General features: G+C 40.1%; 1 protein-coding gene across 2 annotated transcripts; it reads left to right on the top strand.

The window, feature by feature from the left end:
• Positions 1–102: 102 nt before the first annotated feature.
• On the top strand, positions 103–14,769 carry LOC134865916 (E3 ubiquitin-protein ligase MARCHF6-like). 2 transcript variants are annotated; one of them, XM_063885753.1, is made up of 26 exons: positions 103–358; positions 1,563–1,662; positions 2,038–2,111; positions 2,236–2,379; positions 2,582–2,654; positions 2,875–3,055; positions 3,960–4,185; positions 4,470–4,531; positions 4,972–5,004; positions 6,273–6,324; positions 6,473–6,531; positions 6,634–6,714; positions 6,994–7,062; positions 7,213–7,287; positions 7,394–7,528; positions 7,616–7,735; positions 8,346–8,446; positions 8,628–8,765; positions 9,031–9,226; positions 9,570–9,639; positions 9,741–9,922; positions 10,291–10,425; positions 10,699–10,788; positions 11,066–11,198; positions 11,333–11,468; positions 12,003–14,769. In XM_063885753.1, exons 1-26 carry the CDS (start codon positions 340–342, stop codon positions 12,085–12,087), a joined length of 2,769 nt encoding a protein of 922 aa, XP_063741823.1. In that variant the 5' UTR covers positions 103–339; the 3' UTR covers positions 12,088–14,769. The 2 variants fall into 2 exon arrangements, with proteins under 2 accessions (XP_063741823.1, XP_063741822.1); XM_063885752.1 differs by having other exon boundaries at positions 6,973–7,062.

Raw genomic sequence — 14,769 nt, 5'->3', positions numbered from 1 at the left:
ATTTTCAGATGTATTAATTAAATAAAGTAATGTTATTATATATACAGTAGTCTATGTTAATAACCAAGCTGGTTGACTGCGTTTGACTGCCACCTAGTGGTCCAAATAGCGCACAACACGATGTGGAGTTGGACATGTCCTGACCGCTAGCCGAAGTACTATGAAGAGAAAGGGCTTTATTTAATTACGAAACGTATGGTCACGTCAAAGACCTTCGGAGCTTGAACTGAACAGTAACATAAAATGTTTACATGAAGATAGAAGGCGGTTGTCGTTTTCTTTTTACTGACTGACTGGGCTGACTGTTGAGGAGCAGGGCTGCCTTATTAGCCAGTCAAGATGGACACCGCTGAGGAAGGTAGCTAATGTTAAAACTTGATTAACTTGTTCGCCTAACTAGTAAAACAACGTTACTGACATTGTATGTATAAAATGCAAGCAGCCATTTCCCTGCTGCCAGTGGAAATGCTGGGTTCTACAGTTCCCTTCACTTTGACCGAGGTTCACTACGATTCTAGAAACCGCTAGCCAATTAGCATTAGCTAGCGAGCTAACTAGCTTCAACTTACACCCGTTAGCTATCAGCTGTTGTAAAAAAAGGCAGCAACGTTAGGTTTCTGTTTGTGTTCACTTATACTGACGTTGTTTTCACCACAAATGTAATGTGTGACATCGTAGAAGACAGCAGTGTTGCATTAAAGTAATACATAGCTTATTATTTAACGTCAGTAACACGTTAGTATAGTTTAGAATAACCGTTATTATGTACAGTATCATATCTAACCTAGTTTACGTAACATTCACACACTGGGATGACCAGCCACATTGACCAATGCTCGTTTAACAAGTTTACACTCGTGAACATACAATATAATTGACATTGTAAACAGTCAGTTATAATCTTGCTATTGTCATTACTGGTATGTTTAAACAACATATTTTCTCTGAGCAGTAGTTTTGCGTTGGACAGCAATTCGCTTCTGCGCTCACACATTGTGATAAGCACTAGTTACTATGAGTGTAGCGTAATAAGACAGTCAAAACATACTCCGGGTATCCCCACATGTCTTGTGCTCTTTACCCTGGGCTAATTATAGTCATTTTATTTTGGTCATCCAGTGACACAGGTAATCCAAGGATTGCCGTTTGCCCTACTGTCATTGACCTACAAATGCTATCACAAATGTTTTAGATGCAACTCCAAAAGCCACTGAGAGACGAAATGTTCTGCAGAAAAATTGCATGGCTTTACTATTATTTTCCACTTTTGGCAGCAAGGGTGTGTCATGAATTTAGCTTAAGGCAAATTACTACTGCATGTTACTTGCACTATGGTATCACTGGCACTTTTTTGCTTATTTCTTTTTGTTGAAGTATATGGCACTGTTCACCTGCGATTTAAGATCATTGCCAACAACTACGCTGTAGCTATGTGCATATGACTTTAAAAACCTTTACGTCTTGATCTGATGAAGTAGATGAAACTGCAACATGCCAAGTTATTACAAATAAATAATATGTCTGCAGTGGGATCTCATGTCATGATGTTTGTGTGCCTACAGCGGACATCTGTCGGGTATGTCGGTCGGAGGGTAGCCAGGACAAGCCTCTCTACCATCCCTGTGTCTGCACTGGCAGCATCAAGTTTATCCATCAAGAATGGTACGTTTAGTGACCTAAGTTACATTTAAAGTGTATGGTTTGTTTATTTTCTCTTCCTTTTTCTCTGCTTGAATTACTTTTAAGGTTAAAGGTAGGTTGCTGTCTGTTTGCATTGTCAAACTTTCAATCTGTTCAAATGTTGTTGAGGTGTATTCCAACATGAAGATAAGAACTGTCAAATTTAGAGAATAGTAGGGAACAAACACGTAACCTTTCTGGAATGTACCTGAATACAATTTAGAAGTAGTTACATACCTGAAAACAATATTAACATCCAAATTCATAAGAACATGAAAAGGTTGTTGGACTTTACTGCATTGATCTCATTCTATAGGATTCAACGAGTTAACTCAATATTTGTCCTTTTTTTCACAGCTTACTGCAGTGGTTGAAACACAGCAGAAAAGAATACTGTGAATTATGCAAACACAGGTTTGCATTTACACCAAGTAAGTGGTTTGTTGTTAAATTGGATCATTACACTACAAACTTCTTGTGACTTGTGACTATTTTTTCCCCTCACTTCCACCATCTCTCTTTTACTTTAACCCCTCCTGTTCTCTCTTTCTCTAGTCTACTCTCCAGACATGCCATCCCGCTTGCCTGTCCAGGACATCTTTGCAGGACTGGTCACCAGTATTGGAACAGCCATCAGATACTGGTTCCATTATACACTGGTTGCCTTTGCCTGGCTAGGGGTGGTGCCTCTCACAGCATGTAAGTCGCACCAGTCCATTTAAAAAACAATAGACTGCTTTTTTTTTGTTTGTGTTGTAGAAACATGTATTATTCAGTATTTAAACAAACTGACAACTCCAATAACATTCAAGAATTTGGTGCGTAGTTTTACAGTAGATGTCACTGATACTGTCAAATACTTTTCTGATTGTTGTTTTTTATATATTTGCCTTTCTAACAGGTCGCATCTACAAGTGTTTATTTACCGGCTCTGTGAGCTCTCTCCTTACGCTGCCATTAGATATGCTTTCAACGTAAGTTTGCCTTTTCTTTCCGCTTTCCCTCAAACTATGTCCTGTTTGTGGTAAGTAACCATATATTTTGTATACTGGAGTCTCATCAACAAGATTAAGATCTGATTGGCGTTTCCTTATTTTCCCTATACTCAATCCCCCATCTTTTCTTTTGTGCAGCTGTAAGTAATCTGTTTTGATATCCCTGGTGAAATCATAATTTTTCCGCTCTTTCTCACAGGCAAAACCTGCTAGCAGACTGCCTCCAGGGCTGTTTTGTGGTCACTTGCACACTGTGCGCCTTCATCAGCCTGGTGTGGCTTAGAGAGCAAATAGTCCACGGTGGCGCTCCTCAGTGGTTAGAGCAGAATCCTCCGCCTCTGGTTCCTAACCAGCAGAACGGCCTTGCAGCAGCCAATGAGGTGAGACCAGTTGCATAATAATTGCCAAAATTGTTATCACAACTATTTTCAGTGTTGATTCACTATTATGTATCATTACTAATCATTGGTTTTAGGGACAAAATACTGTTTTGTTATAAAATGTTAACACAAAAATAGGACTTATGATAAGGTTCTTCACCTGAATTCAGTGAATCTTGAAGCTTCAGGACTGCTCTCCAAAGTGAGAATTTATTTTGGATTTGATAGGGAATATGCAATTTAACATTGCTCCAGTTCAGAGCTTGAAATGTATGTGCTACACAGAGATTATAGTGTTACAGCCACAAGACAACATAAAGTTACTGGCTCAGTTTCTCAACCGCAACATATATTTGAGACACTGCACCTTAAAGACAAGCTAAACCAACTTGCTTCCCTCTCTGAACTAAAGAGAAACACATAAACTAAACAAGAAACAAAGCCACATCTTGTCCTTTGATGGGTTTCATATGTGTAGTGTAGTTAAAATACAGCGCTCAGAATAACAAAATCGACACAATACACTGCAAATATAGATATAAATGCATAATCATGAAAAAGACGTAAATAAACAATTCAGCAATAAAACTTTTTCAAATGTACAGAAATTGTTAATTAATGGTAATTTTGTTAAAAAAAGTACATTCCCAGTCGGGAATGATTCTAAGCATTTTTTTGTGATAAACATAAATTGTGTTTAAGATTAATATTCAGCAGCCCATTTGCCTCCCAATGTATTTTACCACTGATGTACGCAAAGGCAAAGAAAGCTTCATCTGTATTTAATTGTAAATTGTAAATTTAAGTCGGTTGGAGTTAGTAACTAACCTTATTTGATCGCGTCAGACAAAGCCAACCCCAGCCTCTCAGCAAAAATGTTGTTTGTTATCTCATGACTCTTCAGGTTCCGGGTGCTAACGCTGGTGTCAACGCACAGGCTGCCGCAGAAGCCCCGCCCCCTGCAGACCCTGCCCCAGACGGGCTGCCTCCTGCCGACCCCCAAGAAGCTGGCAGAGATGAGGCGGAACTTGACGACGAGGATGAGGACGATGATGGGGAAGAAGACGAGGATGAGGACGATGAGGAAGGCAGGGAAGAGGACGCTGCTGATGCTAACAATGGAGGACAAGGTCAGTGTGGATGTAAAACCATAGACTGGGCCCACAGGAAGTAAAACTTAAGAAATGTTATGTAGCCATATGGCCTGAAAAAAAGGAGATACATGCCTCTAAAGAATGGTTTTAAGCTTGAATACATGTATAGCTATGTCTGAACTGGTGTTTTTATCACACTATAAATTAATAAACAGACCTAAACCAGGGCAAAGAAACCTACACGGTAATGAAGTTCCATTATGAACTGCACAACAGAAGTGTTGTTTACCGTTTCAGTTGATTCTGATTGTGTTCTGCAGAAGATTTGAACTGGAACGCCCTGGAGTGGGACCGCGCAGCAGAGGAGCTGACCTGGGAAAGGGTGGGGGTCTAATTTTTGTCCGTCTGTCTGCATACACCCTCGAAAAAGTGGTTTATTGTAGCTAAATAAAAAAGTATAATGCCTGGTATGATATTAAAAATGTAGGAGACCACAGCCTTAAAGACATGTTTTTGGTATTTTAATCCTAAGAATGTACACACTGAGTAATTTATCCCGGACCCAGGAATGTATTATTCAAAATGATTTTAGGGTGGCAATAAAAGAAAATGTTCTGTGACAGGAAATCTGTTTTTTGAGCAGCACTTTTTCAGATTTTTGCCACTTCCAGGAATGCTGTTTGTAGCTGTCATCTTTGTCCCAATAGTAGAAGTTGTACGTTTTTTAGAAATAGCAGCCATTAGTTAAACTAGTACCAGGTTTATGAACTGTATATGTATTACAAAGCATCATTATGACACTCCTTTCTGTTTGCGTCCCAGATGCTGGGACTGGATGGCTCTTTAGTTTTTTTGGTAAGTGCTCACCCTGTCTTTCTACTTCCACACACTGTTTTTAAAATGCCCCTTAAAGGCAGATTCTGGTACATTTTGGCCTTGCATATTTCCCATAAATGTACGCTGGAGCAGCCACGTAACTTGGCACGTCTAGGTAAATTAGCATTACCATAGTAATTTCCACCTTCGGGTTCGGGAAAATGTTTAAACACATGCTGGTTTTTATTGTTGATTCGTCACACGTATTGTAGTCATAAAATTAGCCCAAAATGTTTTTTGGGTACGGTCCTGATTTGATTTAGCTCCTTGTCCGTGTTTCAAAAGCAGCTATTGGCTATCAAAGTGATTAATGGTGTTGCACATCATAAACATATTAAAATAAAAGCAACAAACATTAATATAGAATGAAATACTAAAAAGTGTTTATAATGAATACTTCAACAACAGTCATTCTGTAAGTTGGGATGCCTTTTCCACGAAACTACTACTTTGTATGTGTACTTTGGTTGAGAACTTTAAATGATTCATGTACAACTCGTAAAGCAGCGGTCCCCGACCTTTTTTGCGCCATGGACCGGTTGAATGCAAGACAATATTTTCACGGACCGGCCTTCAAAATATGAGAGGATTTTTTTTTTTTTCCTGAGGAAAACCAACATTCGCAGCAACCATAAGGCACCCTTCACATGCGCTGTTTTTGCGTGCTCAAATCAACTGTTGTCAATGTAGACGCCACTTACGGCTGTGTCCTTTGTTTAAGTAGTTTAACTTTTGAGCAGCAACGTACCGCTTGTGAAGTGACGACAAACACCCAATCACAGCTGGAATATATATTGTCTGTCTTCCTTCAACATCAGGCTTCGGCCTCCATTTTATGAGCTCCGCTGCTAAATTACCACGATCAAAATATCTTCTTGAAATGAGTACCGGTGAAGTTAAGTATCTCGTGACTGAGACGAGCGTCTTGACCTATGGTATGATAGACACAGACGCACAAACGGTTGTATCCAGTCGTTTTTCAATTAAAACATCTTTCAGATTGATAATCAATCTTTCTGTGCGGCCCGGTACCAAATGACCCACGTACAGGTACTGGGCCGCACACCGGGGGTTGGGGACCACTGTAGTAGAGTAACACTAGCCACATAAAGGGTAGGCTGATATATAGTGGAATTTCCTTTCATCAACCTCAATTGAATTCATTTTGATATACACAGGTTCCAATGCTTTATAGAATTGTTTAACATTGACTGAGATGTGTGTGTGTGTGTGTGTGTCTTCTGTAGGAACATGTGTTCTGGGTGGTGTCTCTCAACACCCTTGTCATCCTCGTCTTTGGTGAGACTTTGTTACACCTATACTGACTCTGATTCATCATATTAATGTAGTACTGGACATAAATGTATTTATAAAGGTAATGCTATGTACAATTTTATTCTCTCCACTAAACCACAGATCCTAACAAAGCCTTCGTATTTCCCTCTAGCTTTTTGCCCGTATCACATCGGCCATTTCTCCGTGGTTGGACTGGGCTTTGAAGATTATGTAAGTGCATCTGGGGGATATTTATACAATTCAAATGACCTAATGGAAACTAGGATTTCCATGCAGTGATGCATTTCATGTAATTATGATATTTGGTTCCAGATCAAAGCTTCACACTTTGATGGCCTCGTCACCACCATACTGGGGTACATCCTCCTGGCTGGAAATCTCATACTCTTCCATGTATCCTCTTCAAACACAACATAGCTTTTTCCATCAGACGACCCAAAGGAGGCCTCAGACACTTTAGGTGCTGTATAATCGGTAAACTGTTTATTTTGAGTGCATATTTCTTTCCTAATACTTTCCTAATGTGAGTTTTGCCATACAGGAAGCCAAAAGCTAATGTCGGTGGTCTGTTTTGTCTCGTTGAGTTTGTGTGAAGTACTTTAATGCCTGATGTATAAACTAAACGTTATTAACTTAACATTGCGCTGTTAGTCCTTAACTTGCCCTCTTCAGGCGTTTGCTTCATTGGTAAGGTTCCAGCGGTGCAGACGTCTCGTGGGTGTGTTCTACATCGTCGTCAAGGTAAATTAAAGATGCGAGATTAAAGTGTTTCCAAACATCTTTTTTTTTTGTCATCAAACTTCGAAAGCTTTCAGGCAAAAACCGTAATTAGGTAAATTATGATTACAGGGCCAAATCATGATCGCTTCATTTTCTTGTTACATTTTGCAGGTGTCCCTGCTGGTTGTCATGGAGATAGGCTTGTTCCCGCTGATTTGTGGCTGGTGGCTCGACATTTGCTCGCTGGTAAGCCAATCATGCAGAGCAAACCCAGTGATATGTGCTGGTAAATGACAAATTCCAGATGTTTCTTTTGGTATTTAAAGCATAATTAAACCCATGTTCATTGCAGGAAATGTTTGATGCGACTCTGAAAGACAGGAAGCAGAGTTTCGACTCCGCCCCCGGTACCACCATGTTCCTCCACTGGCTGGTGGGCATGGTCTACGTCTTCTACTTCGCCTCCTTCATCCTGCTGCTCAGAGAGGTCAGTGAAGGACTTGGCCATGTTTTGCAACTTGTGTAAACTCTAAATCCGCTTTTGAAATGTTTTGACATGTCTCTGTGGCTTCAGGTGCTCCGGCCCGGTGTGCTGTGGTTCCTGAGGAACCTGAACGATCCAGACTTTAACCCGGTCCAGGAGATGATCCACCTGCCCATCTACAGACACCTGCGCAGGTTCATCCTCTCTGTGGTCAGTCCGGTATCCTCCTGCTCTCCATCTCAGACCTACGCAAGCTAACCGTGCATGTCTACTCTGACGCTCAATATGCTGTAATAGAGTCAATTTAAACATTTCAAAAAACTCAATGTTTTACATTTAAAAAGGTTAAATGTTATTTGTACAATATTTGATATCTTGTATTCTTACATACTGTATCTTGGTTATAATCAGTTGTAGTACTCAACACCTTTATTTCTTTAATTTTGTCTGCATTGTTGCATTTTAGTCCCATTGAAATCAAAAACAAATGTCATGCCGATAACGCTTATTGAATTGGCTTGAATGAATTGCCATGAAAAATACTTAAAGTGCTAAAAATGACTAAAGTCAAGCACATTCCAGCAGTATCAATGAAAAGTGTTAAATGAAGTTAATTGAGGTTAACAAAAGACAGAAACTATAGAAATTAAAACCCATGGATGTGATGTATCCTCAGTGATGGGATGGGATGTATCCTCAATAAGCATGATATCTTAAATGATATCCAATAAACAGCCTCTGAGAAGTGATTCGTTCGTCGTGGCTGGTCCAAGTGAACAAACATTGATGTGTTTTTTTTCTTCCTCTGTGTATTTTCTAGGTCGTGTTTGGCTCCATAGTTCTGCTAATGCTTTGGCTTCCTATCAGAATCATTAAACTGCTCTTCCCAAACTTCCTGCCCTACAATGTCATGCTGTACAGGTACAACACTACATTATCATTCCACACGTAGCATTGCAAAGATAAAGGTTTCTACTTCCTGTCTCTTCAGGCTTAACAAGAACAGGAAGCTGCTGGAGGAAATAAGCTGCTGCTGTTTCTGGTTACATTGACAGTGTACGATGAACTGACTTGAGTTTGGTTTTATGTGTCGTCTCCACAGCGATGCCCCCGTCAGCGAGCTGTCGTTGGAGCTGCTTCTGCTTCAGGTGGTGCTTCCGGCGCTGCTGGAGCAGGGCCACACTCGCCAGTGGCTCAAACGCCTCGTCCACGCCTGGACCTTCACCGCTGGATACATGCTGTAGGTCACACACACTTAGCGAAGGATCTAAATCAGAACAAGGGCATGCAATGGGTCCCTTCTCTGATTTATAAATTGAAGAAAGTAAATAAACAAAAAAAGAAGTAAACAAAAATTGGTTGGAAGTTTTAGTTCTGATTTAAAAATGTGTGTACCATAATTATTAACAACATACTGGCTACAGAAAAAAGAATCAGTGTTCATATACCAGGGCAAATCAAAACATCCAATAGTAATAAGACTAAAATCATTTCCCTCCCCACAGTGACCTTCACTCCTACCTGCTTGGGGACCATGAAGACGATGAGGATGATAATCCAAACAACAACCCTCCCGATCGCCATAACAACAGGTTCCCTGGCCTGGGGGAGGGGCTTCACGCTGCCCATCAGGCCATTCTGCAGCAGGGCGGTCCTATCGGCTTTCAGGCGTACCAGCGGCCCGTCGACTTCCCCCTCAAGGTGACCCACAGCACTCATTCGTATCAAATACCAGCAGATCCTTAAAAGGTCTTAAAAAGAAATTCAATTCCCGAATCTAAAATATGGAATTAATTTGTATTCAAATAAAAACAAAATCTTAGTATTATAAATTCTCTAAATAATCTCTCTTTTTTTAATACATAATAAACCAGATGCCTCTCGCATTAATAATCACAGGATCCAGACAGGAGGATAACTAGCCCTAATTCCAATTAAAAATCTTGCCTTAAGCTGGAGGAACATGCTTTCTTCCGCACTGTAAAAGCCTGTGCTGCTGTTCATCTGCACAGCTGACTTTTTTTTGTTCCTTTGGGTTGTTAAGATCATCCTGCTGGTCGTCTTCATGTGTGTGACGCTGCTGATGGCTAGTCTGATCTGCCTCACACTGCCGGGTAAGTTTGCTTTCTCAGCCTTCCACCTTTTTCTATTTTAAATCCAAGTCGTAAATCACAGTACTTGATTACTAACACGTCTTCCCCCTCCTCCCTCCCAGTGTTTGCTGGCCGCTGGCTGATGTCGTTCTGGATGGGCAGCGCCATGGTCCATGAGCTGTACACGGCGGCCAGCGGACTGTACATCTGCTGGCTGTCCATCCGAGCCGCCACCGTGGTGCTGTCCTGGATGCCACAGGGACGCACCATCATCCTGATCAAAGTCCACGAGTGGAGCCTCATGGTAAAAATGGCAAAAATAAGCTCTCCTTGTATTACGGCCTGTGTCCACTAAGCTTCCTTTTCTCCGTCTCTTTACAAACATGTTTAATGGGGAGAGAGCGAATTCCCTCACATGCAGCCGCCTCAAAAAAAGCTTTACACACCATTTTTCCGAGTGCTGGTGACATCAAGTTACAAGATTTTGGCCGGGTCTTTTACACTTTTGTAACAAAGACCAAACTGCTGATTTTTGTGAGCAGATAGGCCGGGCACGCACTGTTATTGTCTTCAAGGAATCCTTTTCCTTTCCGCAGAAAACAACGCTATGTGGACACAGGGCCAAATGTGGCACATTGTTGGTATTTGAATGTGATGTCTTGGTGAAAATAGATCCTGAAGACCCTGGTGGTGGCCGTGCTGTTGGCCGGGGTGATTCCTCTGCTGCTAGGTCTGCTGTTCGAGCTGGTCATCGTCGCTCCTCTCAGAGTGCAGCTGGACCAGACACCTCTCTTCTACCCCTGGCAGGTACGACTGTGGTGCCTGTGTGCGTTTAATTATGAGGGATGAAAACCACCATGTATGCAGGATAGATTTTCAACATGTGAATGATTGTCAGGCCAGATCTCATTATAAGATCACATTTTCCTGAAGTATAATATATTCCAGTTTGACACCTTTTTTTCTGAAGGCTATTTATTGGTATTTACATTTGTGAATTTTGGGTCATTTCAGACGGCCTTAGCGCAGTGATACTGCCCTGATGCTGTACTTGCTTAATTGTTTGTCTGTTTGTGACAGGACTGGGCCCTGGGCGTGCTTCATGCTAAAATCATCGCTGCCATCACACTGATGGGCCCCCAGTGGTGGCTCAAAACTGTCATCGAGCAGGTCAGTCTCAAGTCCTTCCAGCTTTATTCAATCATGATACAAACTGGTTCACTGACCTTTAAATAAATAACAAACATATAATAACCTTATAAAACGCAAAATGATTTCTTTAAATTATACATTTTGGACAAATGTGTCTACTTTGTATCGAAGATGTTTAAAACCATCGGTAGAAGCACATTTAAGATTTAAATGTAGCCGTCACTTTCATGCACAGAAGTAGTTTAACTGCTTAAGTAAAGGAACCAATACACATTTACCTCTCTCTTTCCTACAGGTGTACGCTAACGGTATCCGCAACATCGACCTCCACTTCATCGTGCGGGGTCTGGCGGCACCCGTTATCTGCGTCCTGCTGCTGTCTCTCAGTGTTCCTTACACTATCTCTAAAGGCATCACACCGCTGCTGGGTCAGTATATGCATGTGTACATGGTCTGGGTTGAGCCATTGTGCATTAAGTGCTTTAATAGTTTGTCTTTTGTTTCATGTGTTACTTCAGTTCCTAGATGCATCTTGTCCTTCTCTCCCTCCCTTCCTCTCTAGGTGTGACACCAGAGATGCAGATCCTGGTGGAGCGGAGGATCTATCCCTTGCTAATGATGGTGGTCATCCTGTTGGCCATCCTGTTCTTCCAGATACGACAGTTCAAACGCCTCTACGAACACATCAAGAACGACAAGTCAGTATACAACAACATTTTACGCAAAGAACGCTGTGTGATATGGCTAAATATTTGTAGATATCTTGATGATGGGAAAGTCAGTATTTTCTCTTCTCTTGACCATAAAGTTAAAATGGTAAAAATGACCTGAAATTGTAAGTGTTGCCAACTGAAAATCAGTTACTGTCTCTTAAAAAAAGTCTCAGCATGTAGGATGTATTTTCAATAATGTATTTATTGGGCCAGCAATTAGACCCATCCCCAGACCGAGCATAGGATGGGTCTAATGTTGCCCTGCATAATGCTTACACAACAAACAGATCATCAGAGCAACACTGTTTTGTTGGACTTTAAGCTATATGTGGGCGACACCTAACTTAACGCCGAGGAGCAAAATAGAAATGAAAGGATCTTAAAAGTCAAATCTGAGAATAAAAGAGCCCTCTAAAAGAGTAAAAGAACATTTCAGCTTTACAACCAGTGAATATGTGCATGTATTTGACTAGTAATTTTAAAAAGTGATTTGCTAACAACTTTTTCTTTTTTCTCCAGATACCTGGTGGGTCAGCGTCTGGTGAATTATGAGCGTAAGAACGGCAGGAGGACGTCTATCTCCTCTTACGGCCCCTCCCCTTAAACGATAGAGCCGACTCACTATGCACAGCGCTGGGATCTGACTTTTCCTCAGCTCCTGTGGTGAAACTTTTTTTCTCCGTTTGCTCTGTGCTTTTCTGTCAAATGCCAACTTCAAACAATCTCTAAACTTTCACCTGCAGCCTAGTCTTCTTATTCAACTCCTGCTGTGAGACATTGAGGAATGAAGACAAACAAGTCTTCATGGAACATTTCAATTTCCAGGTTTTTCTGCCAGCATGATTGGAGCTCATCAAAAACGCTGTTGACTGTCAGCCCTGTTTAATGTGTCCGTTTGTGTCTGAGCTGACATTTTAAGCTGTAATTATATCATTTTTTAAAAATAGGTTTGAGTTGAAGTCAGGTCAGTTGAGCACAGCTTTTACTTCAGATTGTTCTTCCCCTTTGAATGCGTGCCGTGAAATGTCGTCTAGCTCACACTGAAGTGTCTCTTAATGGGACGTTTTTGACATTTCAGAGCTGCAGAGGCGATATTTGCACGGGAATGCCTCTGTGTTCCCGTTCCGATTGTCGATTCGTATCAAATGATACTCTTCATCAAATTGAGGTCGTCAGTGATAATGAGGGACATGAAGATGTAGCATTGTGATTGTATTCGTGTTTGTTTTTAGATGTTTTTTAAATTAATTTTAGTGTTACATTTCTGGAGTGAGCTGTTAAATAATTTCCAGAAGAAGTGAAGAAAGAAAATTATATTTTTTGACACTCTGGAAACAGCCGAGGACATGTTTTTTTTTCTTACAATGTTCTCGCGTACATTGTAAAAACTGTCTGGAATGTGTGCTACGTTCCCACAGGAGAGGAAAATTCATTACGTTTGTTTTTTTACTAACATTTTAACTGGAAAAACATCCTCACAGCATTTCTGCCGGTGTTACATCCTGTGACTGACACTGATTTTACGGAAATATTTATTCTGATGGATGAAAAATATTGCTGCTAATTAGCTGTTTCAACAACTGTTTGAACACTGACTTTCCTTACCAAGGGAAGGTGAACTACAGACACTGCATTAATAGTACTAACTCAAAAAGAGTGTCCATGTATGCAGATATAATTAAAACAACTCCTACCAACATATATAAACGTTAGATTTTCCCATAAAACTGTTTAGGCGACTTCTTGTTTACACAGTCGAATGCTTTCGATTGGATGAAGCAAATTTTTCGCTAGAAAATATTTTATCATTACTGGTCTTCACTAGCTAAGACATTCCCTGTGTTTCACTGGTGCAACCTCATTTAGTAAAATACTTGGGTTTTAAATGATTATACTAGAACTTATGAAGGATTTTACACACAAACAAGGGAAGGGGTTTAGCTGGTCCATCCCAATCTTACCCATTTCCCCTGAAGGCAAAAGTTGTATTTCATAAAAAGGTACTTATTTCACAAGGCCTCTAAAGTCCACTGCTCGGATATCTACCAGTCTAAAATGATGTATAAAAAGGAAAACCAAAAATAAAATGGGAAATCCTTAGTGGCTTAAACGACCCTGAGAGCTAAGGCCAACTGAAGAACGATGTAGAAGCAAAAAATGCATAGAGTAAATAAAAATTCAAATTATATATTTTTGGAATCACTTTTCTAAACAAGCTACTATGAAATATAAAGTGGTATACTGCTATTTAAGATTTTCAGCACAATTTACAAAGATGGTTAGCTTAGCTTAGCATAGCGTCTGTAAATTGGAAAAAGAATAACCTGGATCTGAAGCTCACTAATTAGCATTTTCTTGTAAAAAAATAATGTATTTCACTTTTCACAAGGGGGTTGGATGCTGGAATTATGTCATAGCAGGGGGCAAACAATAGAAAAAGAAAGTTCCCAGAATGTTCAATCATTTTTTGACGTTCGGAACATTTCAGTTTTGACGGACACTTGGGTGATGTTTTCTCAACAGTTTCAGAATTTTGAGTCAGAAGTTAGATTTCTAATCACATACAAATCCAAATAGTTGCAATTAAATAAGAATAATTGATTTAAAAAATGTCAAGATTGTTACGACATAATATAGTTTAAATTAAAATAACAAGCATTAGCCTTTCTTTCAAACTGCCAGTAAAAACGGAGTTCTCTCTTCCTGACTAGATTTTGTTTCTTAAGGGTTACAATGATGATCTGGTAGTAAAGTTTTTTTGCTTTTTTTCATGCAATTGTTTGAATGTGTTGCTGCACTTTATACCACAGTTTGCAACCATTTCAGAATCCATTGTCACACAATCAACATGTTTGATTTCCCTCCCACTGACACACACAGATAAATCAGTATTTCACTGTGTTGATTTTGCAAAATGGGTTTGACTTAAAAGATGATCGTTTTTTGACAGTGCATTTGTGTTTCATTAGGAGTTTAGTAAACAAACTGATTTTCTATTGATATGGAATGTAAATGATGTTAACTTTAGTGCCGACGGCTTTAGTGCTGCTTTGTGGAATGCTCCAATTAGATACATGATGCTATAAAGTGACCTTTAAGTATCCTCGTGAACTGAGCTGGACACTTCGAATTTTGGTCTTCAATTTCAATTTCTAGAAGCAAATGATTTATATTTTTATATGTGCAAAAAAACGCAATGGCATGTACTGCATCATAGAGGTATGTGCTTTAAGGTCTATCCAATGTTGGTTCAGTAATATGAAGCAATAAAAAATTGTTGAAATGA

This window comes from Eleginops maclovinus, chromosome 6 (assembly GCF_036324505.1).
Source record: "Eleginops maclovinus isolate JMC-PN-2008 ecotype Puerto Natales chromosome 6, JC_Emac_rtc_rv5, whole genome shotgun sequence".
Taxonomy (NCBI): Eukaryota; Metazoa; Chordata; class Actinopteri; order Perciformes; family Eleginopidae; genus Eleginops; species Eleginops maclovinus.
Note: the sequence above shows the minus strand (reverse complement) of the source record. Positions and strands in the feature narration are given on the sequence as shown.

Coding starts and splice junctions, on each gene's coding strand:
- LOC134865916 (XM_063885752.1), top strand. Junction 7,288..7,393: donor GGCTCGACATTTGCTCGCTG/GTAAGCCAATCA, acceptor TGTTCATTGCAG/GAAATGTTTGATGCGACTCT. Junction 10,789..11,065: donor TCAAAACTGTCATCGAGCAG/GTCAGTCTCAAG, acceptor TCTTTCCTACAG/GTGTACGCTAACGGTATCCG.